We start from the raw sequence: 21,555 nt of genomic DNA, 5'->3' as shown, positions 1-21,555 counted from the left end.
GTATAATCTGATCTGCTGTTACTATGTAGATCCAATGACGTGACGTGTTGGTAAATAGAGGGCAATGCAAACAACGTTAATGTAATAAGCATTTTAATTACTGTACAGTTGCTAATTTAATTCAAGCTTTTTGCATAATGTAAAATCATCCCATCCATTCAAGAGATGGAAACCCTGTTACCCAGATCGATCCCAATAATCCCAGTCACAACAGTCACATCAATCACTTAATTCCAACTAACAGACAAATATGCATTAAAAAAAAAACCAAAACAGCAGTTCAGAAGAGAAACTTAACTGTTACAGTAAAGTGTCACATCAATCACAAAAAAATAAACAAAATGATCAGCATTGTTTAAAAAAACTAATCTTAATTTAATTCAACAAAAACTGAACTTCTAAAACAAATAGGCATGGGTGAAAAGTCAAGATGTTGGAAAAAAAAAAAAAAAAACGTAACGATAACAAAACCTTTAACAAATTAAAAAAAGAAACATCCTTCAACAAAAGGCATTAAGACATTCTAGCGTGTATGCTGGAATAGATTTCAGTTCAACTCTTTATTTCTTAAGCTGATATGGACATTTGTGTGAATGATTGTTAGATTTTTTTTTTTTTTTTTTGACTGTTTCATGTGATGAAGATAAAGCTACGTCCAACAACAAACACACTGCGGTGCTTGGTCAGCCTCTCAGTCTAAACTGAGTAACATTAATGCATTAGATCCTGTCGCACAGTAACAATGTGACTTTGTCACTTTATCCTAAAAGTAGTTGTTTTTATTTCAAATGTTAAGCTGTTATGCTCAGTCAGTGTATGCTGTAGTCTTAACAGGGGGAGCACCAATGGCGTAGGATGAGCCATTTCACAGCACTTACATCAAACGCCTCCCTGCTCCGTCCCGTAGTTCTGTGTTATTACTTTTTCATCAACTATCATCCCATTTAATGTTGTGAGTATAAACAAAAATCCAAGTAAAATGGTCGCATTTCTGCCACGACTTGAAATGGTCAGTAACTCTGGTTGCTTTTGAAGTCTTTTCAGCCTCAAACAAAACTACAGTACACCACTTAACAGATTTTTAGAAAAATATTAATGTACATTTGTTAATAAAGCTTTTTTTCTCCCATAGACCCTCCTGTATTTCGACTGAAATACGTTTTATACAACAGAATAGATGCATCTTCTGTCACTTCCGTCATCAGTTTCTGTTCCACTGCACTGTACAGCCAGACATGTGCACGCACACACACACACACACACACACAGAGCAGTGTGGATGTGTGTTAGCTGGAGGTCCTTTTTAAATATATGGTTTACTTCAGCAGAAAAGACTTCATTCTAATGTCAGACTATTTTTAGGTGCCTCTTCATCAGATGTTAAATCAAAAGACATAAGATAAAAGACCATCTTTAGGACGTCTGACATGCGTGAAAACCACATCAGTTCCTGCTCCGTTAACTGATGAACCATCACCTACTGACGGACTACAGAAACTCAAAATGAAAAATGCACTTTCAAAACGTCAGAGAGCGAGCTAGATGATCTTGATCACAGTGCAGGACACACCAGGCCAGCTGTGCAGTATGAGGAAGAAACACTTTGCGTTTCTGTTTCTGCTGCAATAAATGCTGACTCCATTACTAACAGCTGTGGAATAGCACATCTGGTACAGAGGCTTAAATTATTAAACACATTAAAAAGGACCATACTGGTGTTTTTTTCCGCCCATGTTTTAGCACATTTAGATTACGGGCAATTATTCTCCAGTTGACTTCAGTAATCAAACATGCTTTTACTCTGAAATAAGACTTGTGGTAAAGGGTACAAAATAAACAGTTATGGTCCTTTTGAATGAGCAAAAAAAAACTCAATGACAATTACAATAAACTATATCAAATCTCCAACAATTTCAAATTCATAACAGCAGGTATCTGATAGATTTGATGTTTTTCTTTTTTAAGGGCAGGTTATTACTCTGCAGTCAGCTGATAAGATCATCTGGCTTTTGACAAAAATAGTCTCTCCATAATATCATGTTATGTTGCAATTATTCCATCTGCTGGGGAATATCATGTCATATGATTGAGAAGCTACTGAGTGAACCTTGTGATGAGAATGTTTCTGTCAATTCCTGTTTCCAAACTTTCAATCTCATCATTTTCTGTTTTGCTCATTAGCCGTTACACAAAATGCATAAAGGAAAGAGCATAGTAGGACAATCTGTTTCCAAATTGCCAAGTGCTATTGAAGGCTGTGATGGATTTGAAGAAATGCTGTACAGTGTGGCACTTGATAGCTTTTAAGACCAGTGAGACGTTTGTGTCCACAACAGTAAACATTTTGTGTGTCTTTGGAAGCAAAACTTTAAGGCCTCCTTCATGTCAGTATTTCTTATCTTGTGTGACTGAAGCCAAAACGGACAACATGGACGACAAGGACGCGTCACCGGGTGTAACACAAAGTGGAGAAAAGGCGATAACTTTTTATCAGTTGATCTCCAAAGTGCAAAAAATCTCCCATGTTTTTACAACTTGGTTCCACATTTGATTACACATGGAGGGAGCCGGGAAGTCTGGACAACCACCAAGTAGCTATGTGAGGCTTTTGTTTTTTTTTGTGTTTTAACAGATGTCATCAGTGTGTCGGACTGGAGGAGGCGAGGAGATTCTGATTCTCTGATAGCACCTCTACGCAATTCATCTATCAAAACACAAAACGGATCTAGCCCACAGACACACAATAATCTCTCTATCTCTAACATTAGTCAATGTCAGTTAGCTAAATATTATCTCAATCTTTCCCACAATAACATTCAAGCTAGTCTTTACAAGACCATTAATAACTCTTATATCGGTGTCGGACGCGGACAAGTTTTGATCAATATGGAGGTAGTGGTGGCAATGACTATAACGTTCACTATGGGGTCCACCATGTGAAGTGGACACATGTAAAACAGTTCATACTAACTGGATTGTAGTTATGATACTTGGGTTATAAACAGTACAGATGCAGCTCCAATAATAGGATAAGAGGAAAAATTTGGAACACACGCCACGAAAATGAGTAGACGACAGATAAAACTATAAGCTGTCTCCAGAGGTACCAATGCATTATTTGACATTCTTAAGTGCATTTCAGCACAAGTGGGAGAAGAATGAAATTAGATGAATGGGGTGAATGATTATGTGGATCCTAGCAGGGTCAGCTTCACTCTAAAAGTTAATTATGAAAAGCAGAAACCAGCTTGGAGCCATGTTTCTGGCATTTTTGCTTGAAAAATTATAGAAATGTAAAAAGATATTAATCAATTATCAGAATAGCAGCAGATTAATTTTCTTTCTATTGACTGATTGATCAATCAATTAACCGTTGCAGTTCTACTTTCCTTCATTACAAAATAAGATATTCATTAGTGCTGCTGGAGACAACTCGTAGCACAGATCTCAGAACAAGTATAAATACTATTACAGTATAAATGTAAATAATCAACTCTTGTGAGACAGAACAAACTGACACTGATGCAGTTAGTAATAAGTATGGAGTTGCATTGCTGGTTTCCCACCCAGCCACCCTCAAGGTTCAGGGAATAATTAGAAATCACAGGACGTGTACACAGCCACGAGTCTGTGTTTCCTTGAGAGTTCTGGCCTCATCAAGCTCAAACCTTGACAAACCTTGACATTTTGATTTCAGCCAGCTGTTTTCATTTAACAGGCACAGTGTTCTGCATCTGCATGCCAGGTTCTCTGACAATTAAAGCAGATCGTTGGCATGCCCCATTGAAACACATAGGTACGACTTGCTGCAAATCAGTGGTCTTTAGTGAGGAGTTTCACAGTTTGCTTAGCTAATACGAAAACTATTTGCACATAATATAACAAGTGCGTGTTGATGAAAAGTGACTTTCAAAGTGTCAAAGTTTCCAGTTAAAGTCAGCGGAGGGGTCAAACAAAAACAGGTCTTTGTTTCCTTTCCCAAACAGATCCATCAGTATGTTACTACACCTACAGTGTAGATGGTGGTAGTGGTGTTATTTTAGCAGAGGAAGTTAGAGACACATCTAGTCTGAGGATGGCCCGAGTGAATTGCTGATAAAGACAGAGGAGCAGAGGGAGCCATGCAACATTATTCATTCAGGAAGAGTGTTAGCATGACAGAGGAAGAAAAGCGGGAGGACGGAAAGCAAAGGCACGACAGATTGAGTACAAAAAGAAAATCTTAACCCCTTCGTTTCACTACCCCAGGAGTGAGCGCAAGGCTTGTGGTGGCCAGTGCGTCGGTCGGTGAGTTATTCAGTCCGTAAGCTTTGGTCAGCTTACCTCTGGCATGCCTCTGCGCGTCATCCTGCTCGGTTAGCTACTAAGCCTACTGACACAGTGATGGGGGTCTCTCAGGCAGGCCGGGAGAGAGCGTGAGTGTGTGTTAGAGTGTGTGTTCGTGTCAGAGTGAAAAGGCGGCAGGGCTGGTCCTCAGTATTGTTCCTTGATATCGCTTTTCTCTGGCTGTCTTGGGGCCCCTGCAGCCCTCAGCCCTCCTCAGCATCAGCGTTCAGGATGCGTGCTCTCCTCAGTAACGGTACATGTCGTAGGTACTGACCCAAGATGAAGGAAAAACCCATGTGGGAAACCTGTGGAGGATTTCCTCTAGCTGAGCAGTCCTCTGGTCTTCCCCAAAGAAATAGTGGGAGGAGATGGCGACGGAGATCATCCCTTCGGGGCCTGATGGGTCCGGGTCCCTGGGAGGCTGACAGAGAAAAAGAAAGACAACCATGAAATGTCAGCAAAGGCAAATGTGTAAGAGGACAAAACCTGACCAGCAGTTTTCCCAGGCCCTTGTCTTTAGCTTGACTATGCTGCATGTTTTTTAGCTTATGCAATGGATTTTAAGGACAGTCTTTAAAGGGTCGTGGAGTTCATTTCCTGCAGTCTTTAATTCAATTCAAAAAATTTAAATCTCAAAAACTGGAGATTGAATTTTCACATGACAGCAAGACTATGCATTCAAACACAGAACACAGTCCAACTGTGTCCTGGCAGGAGCTAATCTCCTGCAGAAACTCTCAGGTGATGTTTGGCAGAAATTCAGAAATGTAATGAAATGAAAAGAATTTTACTGAATCTAGAATTACAAGAATTAAACCAAGAACTGATCACATTGAGGAACACTGATTCTTTCACAGAATTACCTCCACTCCCCTTAAACAGAAAGCAGTTTAAGTAATTCTCATGAATAACATAGCACAAAATAGATTTTGTAAGCTATTATTAATTGCAGATAAGTACCTGTATTTCAAACCAGAAGGTCCATGTGGGGGCATCAAGGCCGTGGGAATAGAAGACAAAATATTCTCCGCTCAGGTCAAACTGAGGCGTCCCGTCGCCGAAGGACCAGGTGGAGAGGCTGGCTCCTCGGTGAGGCATCAGATACAGAGACATGTGGCTGGGGCCTTCATGAGATGGAACAGGACAGGACATAAGTACAATCACATGTGCACAAGTTAATATGCACATAATATACACACATGCGTATTCAGTTGGCCAGATGATACTTAAAAAGAGAAATGCGAAAATCAATGAATAACAGTATTGAGTTTATATTGATGAAAAATGGCTGTACTGTAATTGTTATGGACATGCAGCACTGGGAATATAACCCCATAAAGATTCAATGCATCAAGTAATAAATTGCTTCTGGGTGTTACACCTGCAAGCAGAGGTGGGAATAATTGTTAGTAGTAGTAGTTGTTACTTGTAAACTCTTCAACCTCATTCAATGTGTCACTGGACACATCTGCTTGAGACTGGAATTGTTTCAGTTGTATGGCTCAGGTCAATGTGAAGCGTCAGTCAAAGCTAGGTTGGACGTCTACTTAGACTTTCTAGAATCTAAAGCCAGCAACTTCTGGAAAAAACACTTCGACATCTACATAACATGTTCCTGACCTTTTGCACTGAAGGTCATCTTGATCGTCCCCCAGCTGGTCTCCTCTTTGGACAGAAGGCTGAACTCCACTGGAGAGCTGGGAGACACTTCTGGGGCAGGAAGGTACCAGTTCTTCCTGCAAATACACCAGAATACTTGAGGTGAGGAAGAATACAAAGCATGAAAAGTTTGCACATGAAGACAATAACATTATATGAATAATAAAAAAAGAGCACAGAAACACTGCTGTCAGCAACAAAGCTGTGTTACTGACTTGCTGAGGAACTTCACTGGCAGGAACCAGGGGTAACCACAGAAGGGTCGGTCCTCCCGGCAGTGAGTGCGAACACTGTCGTTGATCTCAGGGATGTCGGGTGTGATGTGCTGTATGGCTGTGAAGTCAAAGCTGTTTATCCAAAGACCCGAGTCCCGGCTCTCCACCTGGCCCTGGAGATTGTGGAAGGTCCTTGTCGTGTGCTGCAGGGAGAGGGGTGGACAAAACATTTTCCTTCAACCTGCCTTCAACCATCTCCAGCTGTTTTACCGAGTGATTTTTAAATAGAATAACTTAATGAGGCCTCATGTGATTTATACAAGCAGGTGCAATCAGAGAGCTCTTTCCCCAATTACGAAAACATGTGGCAATGTGTCATGTTGTGAAATGTCCCAGATACAAAAAATATGCTATAAGGCGATCTGTATTTCTCATGCTCCCAACAAGAGATTTTAACCATACAAGCTGCACTGCATGATGGTCAATCAAGACCAAACACAGAAAGTGACCAAGGAAAATGCAAGGTAATCCTGCAGTAGAAGAGTTTTATTATTATTTTATTTTTCCATCTCAGTCACAAATTTGAGTGAGGGCATTTTTCTCAAATTCAATATATTTTTTTGCACAACTACCAAAATGTCTTCAAAAATCAGAAGCGGAAAAGAAAAATCTTTATTCCCAATTAGTTAAGAGTGTGAGAGATTTCTCTCATTTTTGTAGAGCATTAGAATAAATTCATCAGTTTACATGTACATGTTTGTGCTTCTGTGTGTGTGCAGTGACTCCGAACCTGCAGGAAGACTCGTTTAGGCCGAGGGCTGTCTGGACTGCCTGAATAAGGAAATAGAAAGCCGCAGGACACCAACAGGAACATGATGATGAAGACTGAGCCCAGACCAGCCAGGATCCACTTAGTGCTCCGCACTAAGTAGATGAAATGCAGCTGATACAGTCAAGAAAATACTCTGTGTTACTGGGGGAAGAATATACACTGCAGTCTTTTACAACAAATGTGAATAGTATGTGGTCATTTTACATTAAATTATATTTCATTGGCATTGAGCTATACACAGCTATTAGTTTTGTTTATCTTAAGTCATACAATTAATGTCAATAAATCCTTCGCTGCTAAAACAAAAATGTTGCTGCCAGAAATTTGAAACTATGTGATTTCAAGGTGATTCTGCTGAACAAAAAAGAAATACAGATGTGTTGTTCACTGTTGTGTTCACATAATGTGAGAATACTCACAAAAAAAGAGGAGAGGAAGATGGTTGTGAGGGTGACCAGGGAGGCCAGCACCACCTCAGGGGGTATCTCTGTGCCACTGCGACCCATGATGGGAGTGAAAATCTCAAACACCACCCAGATGAGGAACATGAAGTGGACGTATGGCAACGCCAGGCCCAACAGGTAGAGCACACTGTACTTCACCGATGCTCCTGCCGATAGATAGAGAGGTTAGCGTTTGTCAGAGCACACCATGGTCAGACCATCCACCTGTAATCTCCTGGCTGTCCCCCTTTTTTGAGAGTCCCTCTCTAATCCATCATTAATTTATCAGTTTTCTGATGTCATTCAGACAGTTAGCGTTAAAACTGAATCCTTACATACAACCGATGTTTCGACATTTTTGGGAAATAAGAACGCAAATAAGCTTGTTTCCAAAAATGTCAAATGATTCCTTTAAATTACAAACATGCTGATTAAGAAAAACATTCTTTGTAACTAAAGTTGAGTGTTTACCTCTGTGTTTAAACTCCTTAGCTAGCAGCAGTCTAGTGGCCAGGGGGAAGGCCACCATCAGCATGGGCACATAGGCTGAACACAGGCCCTGCTGGGTCAGCCACACCAGGCTGCAGCACCACAGAAGCAAGCTCACATCAAAGTAGAGATCACCCAGTTCCACCAGGCGGACTCCCTGCACGGAAAACACACCCCAACACATCATATGATATGCATGTGCAGATTCTGGTTTTACACTTCTTATTTCAGATTTATGTTGCTTTAATGAGCGAGGAATCAGCAGATGTACATGTGTCTATATTCAATTTTGAGGACAGATCAGACATTTTCTTTCTTAAATTCTATAATGGCAGTTATCTTTAAAATGTAGATGTCTAAATGTACACAAAATAATGTCCTGACAAACTTAAGAAAGTAAGACCGTCTGCTACTTTTAACAACCAAATATCATAGACTAACAGAGCTGTTATTGGTTTTCCCTTTCTTTATTCAAGGCATCACAATTATCAGTATAGACAACTATTTGGGATTCAAATCTGTTGACGGATAGGAATGATTAAAGTTTTATGTGGTGGAAACTCTTACTCATCACTCATCAGATAAGTGGCCCATGAGATGAATTACTGTAATTAAGGAATGGCACAAAGAAGCTTCATGAACTTGCTACAGCTAAAAGCTATTTATTGGTAGCCTGTACCCCATGTACATTCATCACAAACGATATTACTGACTTTTGTCGTATTCTCACAGCAAATAAGATGTAATGTAATGCAGTGATTTATTCAGAACTGATGTGGAGGAACATTAAAAAGAAACAAAGAAGTACTGATATGACTTGGTACTTCCTACAATGGGAACTTTTCACCGTGGCCTCTGTTTTATCCTGAAACTAAAACTATTAACTAAAAAGGAACACAAAGCCAATGAAAAGGATTAAGGGAAAAATCTCTACTACTGCACAAAGAATTCATTGACCTTTCCTGTGCATGCATTGCTTTAGGCTGATTAAGAGGATTGCTGCAATATTTTATCATAAAGCTCAACATCCCACCAGTACACATTGCAGATCTCTCCGCTTCACTGAGAAAGACTTGTCAAGCTCGTTTCTCACATTACTTTTTGCTTGAATGATTTCTCAAAAAAAAACAAAAACAAAACAAAACAAAAAAAACAGCTGTTATATAGAAACCCCCTACACATACACATACACATACATACACACATACATACACACACACACACACACACACACACACACACACACAACTAATCTTTACAGCAGTTGATGGTCTCGCATAACTGCCACGCAAATGTACTTCTGTAAGGAAAAAGGTGCAGTATTACCTGCCAGAGAGTCAGTCTGGTTAAACCAGAACAGTGATTCCCAAACAACTGTCAGGGAGTATGTGGAAATATTGTGGAGTAGTCCAACTAATGTGATTAAACAGAATCTAAGATTTGATAAAGAAAAGAACATATCCACATATCGAGTCAGTTATAACACCTGAACAATGCTGCCATGAACAACGCTAAAAAGAAATGGAAACAATTGAGTTAGCTAAAAGTAAGTGATAAATGGTTTAAATAACTTAAAGTACTGGATCAATGGTAGAAATAGTTATGGTTGGAAAATACAGTTGCTTCCACTCCAAGTAGAAGTAGTATGAATGCACGCTTAACCAACCTAAACATTGCCAATTCAATTGTTGTAAAATCCAATATTGCATCCATTTTTATATCACTATTAGCTGAATCATAATCCAGTTTAAAATAGCTTCAAATGAACACATTTGGCTGTGGGGTAAATCAAGCAAGTGAACCAGAATACCAAATTATCAGTGACCACGCAGTTTGTAGAAATCTGTAGAAATCCCATAGACATCAGTCATTTCTATCTTCTTTCAGTACAAGCAAAATGAAGCCTTGTGTCATATGGGACAAAGGTTGGTCTGTGTCCTTTCTGGAAAATGGCCAGGATAAGCTGGAGTTCATAATGTGGTTATCTGCAGCTCTAGATGAAAAACCACTTTCTGTAATGTTTTCAACCTCAAATAAACACTTGTGTTTACTAAATGTCAGACACACAATATGTCTGCAAATAGCTGTTCCTAACATGTACAGAGGACTGTCTGTAACACTGCCTCTCAAGAATGCAAGAATTACACTTTACTATTAACAGGCAGAGATGCACTGACAATTAAAAAACACTCAGACAAAAGAGCGTGTACGTGTGACTGACAGATGACATCATGTCTGACACCTCTACAGTTTTATACTCCTCCATGCGCACACACGCAAACATACACAAAGGGCTGCTGTTCTGTAATCACAAATGAGGAAGAGAAACTGCCTGGCTTTCTCCTCTCTGCACTTTAGTCACCATTAAATGTGAGCTGAGTGAGACATCATGAGATATTAGGCTCAGAGAAATACGTTGACCTCCTTTTTACGTCAAACAATATACAAAAACAAAGCAAGCATCATACTGAACTAGATGAACTCCACAAAGAAATGTAAAAACCCGTTTCATGGAACAAGAAGTACAGTTCAAGATATAAATCTAAGTCAAGCTGGTCAACATTCTTTCAGCTTCAACACAGCAAATATTTCTCTAACTCTCCTAGACTTCGGGTTACAAAAATAGTTTTCTCAATGTGATAGAAGTGTATGTGAATTTTTTGTGTAACAGCTCACAGTTCATACTAAAAACAAGCCATTGTAAGCAACATATATTCATAAGTGTGCACAAAACAAGCAAAAAAGAAATTTGTTATAAATATTAATTTGTAAAAACACCACGCAATTAGCAACATCTGATATTTGGAATAGACCTCATATCCTGTTTTTCTAATCTCTATAGTAAAATAAGAACACAGGGAACAGGGTAGTTGAAATTCTGCACGTACACAAAAGGTCTGCCCTTTAAAAGTTACTGTCCAAACTCAAAAGAAAAACTCCATCACTCACCCCGTAGTAGAGGTTCTTGGCGAGGGTGTGGATAAGGATCATCTTGCCAGTGGCTGCAGCCCCGTACAGGCAGATGGAGGCGTAGAAATGGTTGTACCAAAACATGGAGCGGCCCAGCAGAGTCACGAGCAGAGCTACAATCAGCACCGACAGCAGGGTGATGAGCCAGCTCAGCACTGCTACACCCGTGGCACACGCCAGATCTCGAATATAGCGACCACCTGAGAGACACGGAGATGAATGTTGAATGACGACCTAACACACAAAAACACCTCATCAAACTCTTCTACAGAAATCTAAAATGAGTTTCACTATTTGGATTTGGCACTGGACTATTTTTCCAGTTCAGGAAATGACATAACATTACATCCATGACAAGAAATGCGACCTACCCCCGTTGCCAGGCAGTGAGGCTTTCTTAGCCAGATAGAGGAAGGTGGCTGTGGCTACCATATAGTTGAGGATGGTGCCAACACGGGCGGGGTACGCCACCACAACCACCCCTAACAGGTCAAAAAATACCATGTTGCCATGACGATACTCTGAGGAATCAGCCAACTTCTCTGACATTACCAGGTACTTCAGCACCGCCAGGATGTTGTCGCCTAAACAGAGGAAATGAGTTCAGAGGTGAAGCAGTTGAAGGCATAAATGTAACATAGTAACACTGTTGCATTTAGCTGCATTGATTTCAGCTTTATAGAATAAGAATACATCAGGTGGATCGCTGGAGCGTACAAGAAGACCATGATCTTGACTTGTAACCAGAACCGACTGAAAGACAGTAAGAATTCATAGAAATGTGCAAACTACTTTACAAATTTGTAATTTGACCCCTACAATCAGTGGAAGGAAATGGGGACTAAAAAAAGGATCATCCTTCATAGATTTGACACATTATGTGCAGTAGACAGAGGTTATTGATGACTTAGTATAACTTTCTGACCAGCCAAGCAGAACAGGCTACACTGAGGTAGTGGCCTTTGTAATTCCTGCATGGCCACGCAGACACTAGTGATAAAACTACGTGCACACGACCATGCACATAATGTGTGTTGAGCCTCACAATCTGTACTTTAATTCTTTAATTAAAACATCTAATTTTATTGATGATTACTGTTTGACATTGTTACAGTTATGAAAGCGTATGGAAGATAATTCAGGCCATAAATCATACCTGCTCTAACAAACAGCATCAGGATCTTGCACATACAACACTATGCTCTCCCACTCAAACACACACACTTCTACACCCTCTTACATGTACAATAACACTCATATATTCACCATCATACTCACATACATTCACAACCCTTTTTTTCAATCCTTTTTAAAACAAGTATTCTCTTGTACTTACATCATAGCTTTTCCCATGACAGTATATGTAAGAGAAGATGCACAAGCTCACACATAATCATTCTCATTCTATCTTAAATCCATTATTGTGTGATTGTGTGTTGTGCGTATTGTTTGAGTGTATAATGGTGTATGTAAGAGTATGATGATGAGTATGAGTGAGAACGAGAGCAGAAAAAAGAGAACACAGTGGTGTGAGTGAGCAAATATGATTCATGGTCCAAACGGTAGCGTGTGTGAAAGACTATGGCGGTGGATGTGTGTGAGAACAAGTCTGGTTTATAGCCTGAATGGCCCCTCGTGGTTACGTAACAGTTGAACACCAGTGTATGGGACACGTAGAGGACTTGCTGTGAAATTGGCTACAGTCATGATGTTGAATGTAGATGAGAAATCTGGCTACATCAAGGATTGGTAAGAGGTTGCTGTGTTGGTTCCTGCAGCCTGAGGCTAAGTTTCTTTTATCTTTGCTGCTGCCTCCATGTCTGCACAGTTAACAGCTCACACTCTCACACACACACACACACACACACACACACACAACACACACACACACACACACACACACACACACACACACACACACACACACAAAGTGTAAAACAAAGCTCCATTGTTCTTCCGCCTGGTACTCTCACTGTGGCCTGAAAGTGTAAACAACTGAGTGTACAACATCTACTAGTTCATGTAGCGTTTAATGCTTGTGACTTACCCACAATTTTACTATCTGAATTTCACTATGACACAGCTAAAATTATGATGAGATTAATTAGGAAAACTAATACGTAATCCTTTTAGTCACAACACCATTTATAACGTGGTTATATTGCCATGCTCATTTTCATATACCTTTATGGTATCTTCTTTACAAAAAAAAAAATCCAGGAAATATACATTTTTAACAAGAGTGAATCTGAATAAGAGTAAGCATGCTAGCATGGCACCTTGCCCCCACTTTGTCTGAAGTCCGAGCTGTGAAGCAGAAGATTTTAAAGAGCCAAGTCTGGCCAGAAACCTGCTGTGTCCATCACAGGCATCAACAAATCAGAGCTACTGGTGTATCTTCCTCCTCCACCGTCCCTGTGCTGTATCTACTCTCCACCTTACAAACATGCCTCCTTCTTCAAAGACTAAAAATACCTTCTACCTTCCTCTGAAACCTCCGTTTCTCTCTCTAATAATTCATGCCTTTCATGGCGACTTGATGTTCACAGAAGAAGACAAAAGAGGTGTCCAGTAGCTGCTGAAGAAGAGAGGAACGATGCCAACTGGGTTTTTAGTGCTGACAGACTGGATTCTCGGTTAAGTAAAGCAAAATAATTCAGCAACATGGAGACTCAAGGTAAATGAGGGCAGGTGCAACAGTAAAAGTCTGTGGTTGGTATGTAATGCATGTATGCATGTCTTAGTTCTCCAGGAAGTAATGAGATTAGCAGAGTGCTTACTGGTCTGAAACTGGGGAACAAAGCACAAATGTACAGCATGGTTTTTGTGGCTTTATCAACAAAAAAAAATGTGCTGGTCGCTGTTTCAACCACACCACCACTCTCATTGACAGTCAAACAGACACACCCACCAGCTAACAACAGATCTGCAATGAGTGTTAAATAAAAGCATAACATTAGACCTATGTAAGTATAGATGCAGATGTGGTTATTTGCATACCGGCTCTTTGTATCGAGTCTGTCAGGATCCTGTCAGCAGTGTCATACTTGGTATGGTAGATGAAACCGTTTTCAATGAAAGCCAGATCAATGCCTGTAAATGAAATAAATATGGTATGTAAACATTAAGACATTTAAAAAAAACAGAAAACAGAAAAGTTGGGAGTTGGGTGTCTTTGCTTTGTAGATCTATCAGCCACTGGATTCTGGTTTTGGTCATTGTTCATTGACAGTGTTCATTTCTATATTTATATTCTGTACTCTGTATATTATAGGGCCTTACCTGGGATGTTACCAAAGTCCCTGTAGATGCGGAAGTCGGTGTCAGAGGGGATGATACCACTCTGAAAGACCTCCTGGCCGACCACAGAGGCAAAAGGGTGTTTAGCTGCATGGACATAGGCCTGGACCAGCCACGGGTTCTCTGGACCTTTAAGGATGAAAGTTTGATCACAGAGTAATTATTGTAGAGACAAAGACATATCGTTGTTTTATATACTCTCTTCTGCTGTGTTTACTGGCCGCTGTTTGTGGATTGTTGATGTAGGTATTTAAGCTTGTTTAATCTATTGCATGCATCAGCTGTGCCGAGTAAGCGCATCAGATAACGTCTAAAATATAAATGCAATGTTACATGCACCTCAGGAAGCATAATCAGGCTGTTAGTAATCCATATAGATCCTGTCAGCCGGCCAGATAGTAAAAGGTTGGAGTAAGGCCACATAATGTAGGTACAGTATACATGCAACACTTGACAGTGTCTCAACTTCGTCTGTAACAGCAAAAACTGCATTGATTTATTTTTTGCAAGCTTTCCTAATTTCAGAAAAACACACACATATGCAAAACAAAAACACATAGCAAACCAGAGGTAAAGCATGCTAACCAACTGCTTTACCTGTCTGGAAAACAACCTCCTTGCCCCCAACACCTGCAGCCTCCAGGTTAATAAAGGCCCGCACCTGCTTGGCCCACGGATGCTGAGTAATGAAACCATGACTGGCCTGATGGAGAGATAAAGAAAACAGAGATACAAAGAGAGAAAGTAAGAACATACGAGATAAAATATCAAGTGACAGAAAGTGAGGAGAAGCTTTAAATTAACTGACAAGCCAATGCGGTGTGGACAAGCTAGTCTAGCACCCAACGTGTAAAATATGTCTCCCTGTCACTTCATTTTACCTGCAGGATATTTTCCTCTGCCCCATTAAAGAGGAAGATAACTCCATGGTGAAGAGGAGTGGACTGGTTGGCCAGAGAATGGAGGACTTCCAGCATCACTGCACAGCTCACTGCATCGTCACTGGCACCTAAAACAAGCAAACCAGTGTGTTTTAAAATTCTAAAAACCTGCAAAATATGGGCAATATGAGCTTATAGTTGCGTTTCACATTTATATTAGGCAAAAAAAAAAGGGTGGCTTGGCCTGGCATTACATACAGACCATGCAACTGTGCACATAATATCATAAATTTGTCCTAACTAAGTGCCGCAATGTGAGATAAAAACACAGATGATAGTGCTGATAACTCTGGAGTGTAGCAGAATAAAACAAATTCTAAAACACATGAAGGGGGTAGGCTCCATGTGCAAACATGCGAAGAATGCAACAAGACCAATCTCCCACTGCTTGCGCGATGGTGAGAGCACAAAGGAAAAGGGGTAATAGCCGGACGAAAGAGAAAAGAGCATGTGAATAGGACATGTGATGTGGAAAGATTAGACAGGTTAGTGTTGAGGGACACAATTTACTGAGAATAAATGCAAAGAAAGTAAAAAATGACCTAAAGATTAGAGAGCCTAACTGAGACATCATGCGCTCCGGCTTTCTGGATTGCATGTTTTTTCATGAGGTGGGGGTGGGAGCCTGTTGACTGTCTGTCTGGGCACCATTCATGCCCCTGTCACTGCCACTTATGTCAACGACATACTAATCCTTGTCCCTAAAAAGCTCTGTGAGAGTTCACAAGACGGCATGTATTCAACTTATTTCAACAAAAATATGTGCAAGACCGTGTGCTGCCTCTTTATTCTTTCATTTTTCCATTATTATTTTTTTTACAGGGCCAAATGTTTAGAATTCCAAGAAATCAAAGGCCTGCAGGCAGCGGAGGACATGAAAATGTATGTGTATCTTCCTGGTCCACACCTCTTGGATCAATTTCCTTTTGCCGGTGCAGCTGTGTGTGTGTGTGTGTGTGTGTGTTTGTGCGTGTGTGTGTGTGTGTACATGTGTGTTTATGTGTGTGTGAGAACTGGGAAACATGTCTCTCCAACAGGCTCCACAGTGTAGAGTGAAAGCGAAAAAGCAAAAAAATTTCTGGATTAAAACAAGACAAAAAAATCATGACTACATACCACCAAATACTACCTATTACCAAAAAACACTATTATTACAGTGCAGCTTAGATACCATCCCCTGATTGCTCTAAGCAACTTCCTGTAAAAAGCACAATGTGGCTGTTTGTAATAATTTACAAGAAGCACTTTGGATCCAAATGTTCTGGACTGGCTTTCTATGGCAGTTTAAATTCCACTCTGCGTGGCCCACATGACTACAGTTCATAACAGGGGAAACAAATGAGGGTATTATGATCGTCACAAAACACCTGAGGACTTGCATGCTGGAAACCAACTGCATGGCTTCTACACACTGTTAGGAGAAGAGCTGCAAGATTTGTGAGGGTATAATGGTTAGAAATGTAAATGGGAATACAAAAAACAAAGAAAATGGCTGTAAAATGTTTTTCAAAATCAGTTTTAACAACCCTCACTGCTCCACTTCCATGCTAACAGTATCCTGAAGTGACAGGACTATAAATCACTAATCACTTTTTCAGCAACATTCACCACAACAATTAAAACCACAGATTCACCCGTTACGATGTACAAGAAGGCAATTGTAACAGTTGTAACAGCAGACTTGAGAAGTTGAATTGGGTTGAAGAAGATAGATTTGATCAAATATACAGGAACTACTGTAAAAATAAATATTCTGTTTCACTTATTATTCAACGACTGACATTTGAAACTCCTCTCCCTTCTGGTAATTTAAATTAGACATGCAGGTGAGTGAAGATTTTCTGCGTGCACCTACATGTAAACTGCATGCTACAACTGTTAATCTTTAAACCTTATAAGAAGGCACACCCACTTTCTATGCCTTCAGTAAACCACTCACATAAGCAAGTGACAGTTTGTTATAGAGAAGGATGGATGTTATTATACCTGGGCTGTTGGCCACTGTGTCAAAGTGGCAGTTGGCGAGCATGAGATGGTTCGCACCACCTTTGGTCTCCAGCCTGACAGCGATGTTGGTGACATGGTCATAGAAGCTGGTGAAGCCTCCAAGAAAGTCAATGGAGAAAGAGCCGGTGGGACGCTGCACGTCCACCGTGAGCTGATGGGGGCCTGCCGCAGTCTCGACTCGGATTTTCTCAATCTGCTCCAACAAGTAGCCAACTGTCAGAACTTCATTCTCCTGACTGCCCACTGGTCGCGGGCCAACGCTGGTGATCTGCTCCAAGTGCCGTCTAGATTGTGAGGTGAGGCAGGAGAGAAAAGAGAGGAAGAGAATATTGTGTTGATGTGAAACTGTGCAGGGGCAATAAACCAAGCCTACTTGTTCCATTACAACATCACAGCATATCTCATTAATTTCCTGTAGTTCAGTGTTATTGTTAAAGACAATGAATCACTGAATGTATGTCTCTATGTATGGGTGTATAGCATGTATGACTTTCCTTTTAAAATCACCATGAGATTTCAAAACTTAAACTAGAATAAATAAATTTCCTTTTAACGGCTCAGATAAACTTTAATGTTCCTAAAGCAAGAAGGTGGAGATAAGTTGCATTCACTCGTGTCAGACAATGAATGGGGTGCTGGCTTTGTTGATTTACAAAATATTTGTGTGAGCCCTTGAACTCAAATACTGTAAGTTTTAATGAGGTTTTATACAAGTTAGCAATGCTAGAACATGCAGTTTGATGTGGTGGCTCCAAAAAAGACAGCCGCCCATAGACTGTATATGAAGGAATGTGCTTTCACTCCATCCACTAGAGCTGAAACAATCAGTCAGTTAATCAATTAAGCGACAGACAGAAAATAAATATAAAGACTATTTCATTTTTCATGCAAAACAAGTTTACAGCTTGAGGTTGAGTAACATACTGGTCAGCAAAACGGTTAAGGTCCCCCTACTAAACAGAAAGGATGCTAAGGAGGCTTTAATTTATTTTTGATTCATGTCAAAGAAATTAATTTTTAAAAAACAATCAGGTTGTAACCGATCTCTGTTAGGAGTCCTGAGTTACGACCACTGTCCTGACTCAGTCAGGTGATAGTGAGCCATGTTTCTGTATTACTTTGACCTTATTTTCTACACCGGCTCCTTTAACAGAAGCAAAACAGGAAATAAAGCAAGAAACTCATACAGCACAGAAAAAAGAAAAACAAATTCTTTTCCTCATCTTTTCTTTTAAAAAAGCAGCTGCTGGTAGCGTTTGCTGCAGCTGTTTAAGAAATCCCAGTGCTGGCTCCACTGCCCACACCAGAAGAAGTCCTGCTGTCATCAATGATGCTCACAGCCACCAGCAAGTGAATTTTAGAAGTGGTGAGAGAATAATAATACATTCATTCATAATTCATGTCATTAAACTGTAGTGAGTGAAGTCATGTGTTTCAAGCATGGATTAAAAAAAGCTTCTGCTCTAGATCCCAAAATCACAAAGTCCACTGGTGCATGTAGTTTTTTGCAGTGAAAAAGCAGTACCAAATGACATTAAATATGTTGTCTGAATTTCTGCTTTCACTCCATTTTTACAGAAACCTCTGAGGCACCATTTATGCATATCACTCAAAACTGGATTTGCAAGGCATGGAGTCATGAAAGCCATAATTGTGACCAAAGAAGCTCAGAGCCCTAATCAGTTCAAATGCAGCATGCCTGACTCATTTATGGAGCGACTAGCCAAATGATGGCAAATCCCATTGCCCAGCACTTTCAAGAGCTCAACCACAGTCCTGCTGACCTCAGATTCAGTGCCATAATCCTTGCATCTCCATCTCGCTACGTGGTTGTTTTATCTGAAAGTTTTACAGCTTCTTTTAATGAACAGGATGTTGTCTATGATGTTTTCTATAGTCACACAAACTGATTTTTCTTAATAATTAATTTGTCAGTTCATTCATGTTCATGCTTTATAAATATAAAATACATAAATAATATCAATATATATTTTAGAATTCTTTTAATTTTAACAGTGGACATCATTTCATGAATATTGTGGCTTTCATATAGAACTATATTTGTATGTTTTCAGCAACCTTGACCTTGAAAGTTGCAGGTCTTGCAAGTTTAGAATTCGAGTTTATGGAATAACATTCTTGTTTATGAATGTAGGGATCATTTTAACAGGCATACAATAGGAGATTTTTTACTCTTTGGAGGGTACATCATTCATCGATCACTCCTGGAGGCTGCTGTGCCTCTTCTCTCCTGAGCCGAACTCTTCTAACCGTCTCACACTGTTTAAACACCTGTATGTCCCGCAGGTTACCTTGGAGGTGGAGGTGACACCCGGTAGTGGTTTCTAGGCGGGTCTGTTGTCAAACTAGAGGAAAGGTTAGCCGGAGCTCTGCTGCTACGAGACAGTTAGCTTACATACAGCCAAAACAGGAGAACAGAGACAAATCTCACCTGGCTCTCACTGCGTTGAAGTCGCCGGTCGGCTTTCCAATGACTAGCTGCTGTAATGACAAATGAACCAGTCCCCACAGCACCAAAATAAACACAGACACCAAGGAAGCTGCCAACCCTTCCCTCAGCAGGTACAGGTTCACTTCGGGTTTCTTCTTCGGGTCACCACTGTAGCCGTTATTCCCGCACAGGTCTCGGGAACCGTCGTTATCTTGCGCTACATAATTCTGTGTCCCGAAGGATTTTATTCTCCTGATAGTGGTGTCGCTCTCCATTTTTGAGCCAACGGTACATCAGCTGCAAGCGAGCGTCGCTCTCAGGCGTCGCTTTCCTTTTTTTCTCCTTCAATGGACGACCGACGGATCGCACTGAGGGACAAACTTGAATGAGAGGGCGGGCGGCCGAGGCGGTTGAAAATAACAAATAGAAAACAAACAGAGGAGGAAAGAGGTTGGCTTTAGACTCCAACGCTCTGGAGTAGATTCGGTGATAATTAAATCGGTTTCCCCTTTTATATGTGTTTCCTCTTCCTTTAACCTGAACCTAATAATTACCCTAACCTCAACTCGAGTACCGGTCTTTGGAATCTGTTTGCCCAGAGAGGACACTCAACATTCCAGTATAATCAATCCCATGTGAGCATATCACAAAATTAACAAATTTTACAAAATTATTATTAAACAATTATTGGCAGATTTTGCTGACACTTGAAGGAATAGGCTAGAGTTTCTTCATTAGGTGGTTGCTCTCGTGTCTATGTCTATATGAGGCTATACACCAGGCCGACAATTTAGCATAAAGACTGGAAGCAAGGAGACACTGTTAGCCTTGCTCTGTCCAACAGCAACTATTCGCCTGCCAACACTACTATCAAAGAAATAATCTGGCATGTAATGCATGTGAAACGCCAGCCGTTGTTTTTTTACTCTTTTTGTTTGTTTTTACTCATTTTGTCTGTCTGTTTGTTTGTTTGTTTGTTTGTATAGTTTTAACAAATAAGATATAACTTGTTGAGTAGCGAGTTTTAAAGGTTGTGGTAAGTGGATTTTGTTAGCTTTGGAGAGAGTCCGGCTTGCTGTTCCCCCTGTTTCCAGTCTTTGTGCTAAGCTAAGCTAACTGACTGTTTGCTAGTTTCATGTTTACAGTATAGACATAATGATCTTCTGATCTAAACTTTGAAACAAAAGAGTGAGTATTTCCCAAAAAGTGGAACTATCCCTTTAACATGAACTCAGTGAACTTCCTGTGTAATGTAATTCGGTCCAACAGACAAGCTATGTAATACACCACCATAATGAAAAAATACCCCATTACAAGTACAAGTCCTGCAATCAGACATACACTCAAGTAAAGATATGAAAGTATTATGAGCAAAATGTACTGAAAATATCGAAGCATAAAAGTAGGGCAAGGCAAAAATAGTTAAGAAAACCTTTATAATGTGTCCTTTCATTGTTATATTATTATATATTACATTGTAGGACCATTATCCCTGATGGATTATCATATAAGCATTTTAATGTTTTAGCAGGTCAAGTTGGAGCTAATTTTAACTATTTAACCTACAGTTGAATAGTTTCATCTTAAACAATGTATATTAGTTGGTTGACTGATTTTATGTTTTCCATACAAAATGTACAATTTGTATGTTAACATGTAGGCAATATTCCTCATTGAAATGTAATGGAGTAGAACTATAAAGTAGCAAAAAATGGAAACACAAGTACCACTAAATTTGCAGTCCAGTAAATTTAATTAATAACATTACAACACTGCTTATAACCTTCTATTTTCTGAGGGGTTGACTCAATATTTTATTGTATTTTGAAGCTGCTGTTCGTGGTGATGTTGTGTGAGAATGCAGTTTACTGAGAGGTGTTTCTATTACTAACCTATGTCACAATTTGGTGCAAATTTTTTT

At 40.0% G+C, this 21,555-nt stretch overlaps 1 protein-coding gene across 1 annotated transcript; it reads right to left on the bottom strand.

Annotated features, from left to right (window-relative positions):
- Positions 1-76: 76 nt before the first annotated feature.
- LOC130186128 (endoplasmic reticulum metallopeptidase 1) lies at positions 77-20,008 on the bottom strand. The gene is made up of 15 exons (XM_056402890.1): positions 19,635-20,008; positions 17,162-17,466; positions 15,116-15,243; positions 14,832-14,937; positions 14,217-14,363; positions 13,935-14,027; positions 11,306-11,518; positions 10,914-11,134; positions 7,947-8,121; positions 7,452-7,642; positions 6,991-7,143; positions 6,201-6,403; positions 5,947-6,062; positions 5,287-5,450; positions 77-4,747 (listed from the first exon to the last, which is right to left on the bottom strand). Exons 1-15 carry the CDS (start codon positions 19,907-19,909, stop codon positions 4,571-4,573), a joined length of 2,667 nt encoding a protein of 888 aa, XP_056258865.1. The 5' UTR covers positions 19,910-20,008; the 3' UTR covers positions 77-4,570.
- Between the last annotated feature and the right edge of the window lie 1,547 nt (positions 20,009-21,555).

Source organism: Seriola aureovittata, chromosome 18 (assembly GCF_021018895.1).
Source record: "Seriola aureovittata isolate HTS-2021-v1 ecotype China chromosome 18, ASM2101889v1, whole genome shotgun sequence".
Taxonomy (NCBI): Eukaryota; Metazoa; Chordata; class Actinopteri; order Carangiformes; family Carangidae; genus Seriola; species Seriola aureovittata.
The sequence above is the reverse complement of the archived record's forward strand: the minus strand, read 5'-3'. Positions and strand labels throughout refer to the sequence as shown.

Excerpts from the sequence above, each read along its gene's own strand:
- LOC130186128 (XM_056402890.1), bottom strand. The coding sequence starts at position 19,909 with ATGGAGAGCGACACCACTATCAGGAGAATAAAATCCTTCGGGACACAG. Across the intron at positions 11,135-11,305 it reads CTCACTGCCTGGCAACGGGG|GTGGTCGCTATATTCGAGAT; the intron begins GTAGGTCGCATT and ends CGTGTCTCTCAG. Across the intron at positions 7,144-7,451 it reads TCTTCCTCTCCTCTTTTTTT|CTGCATTTCATCTACTTAGT; the intron begins GTGAGTATTCTC and ends TGACTGTATCAG.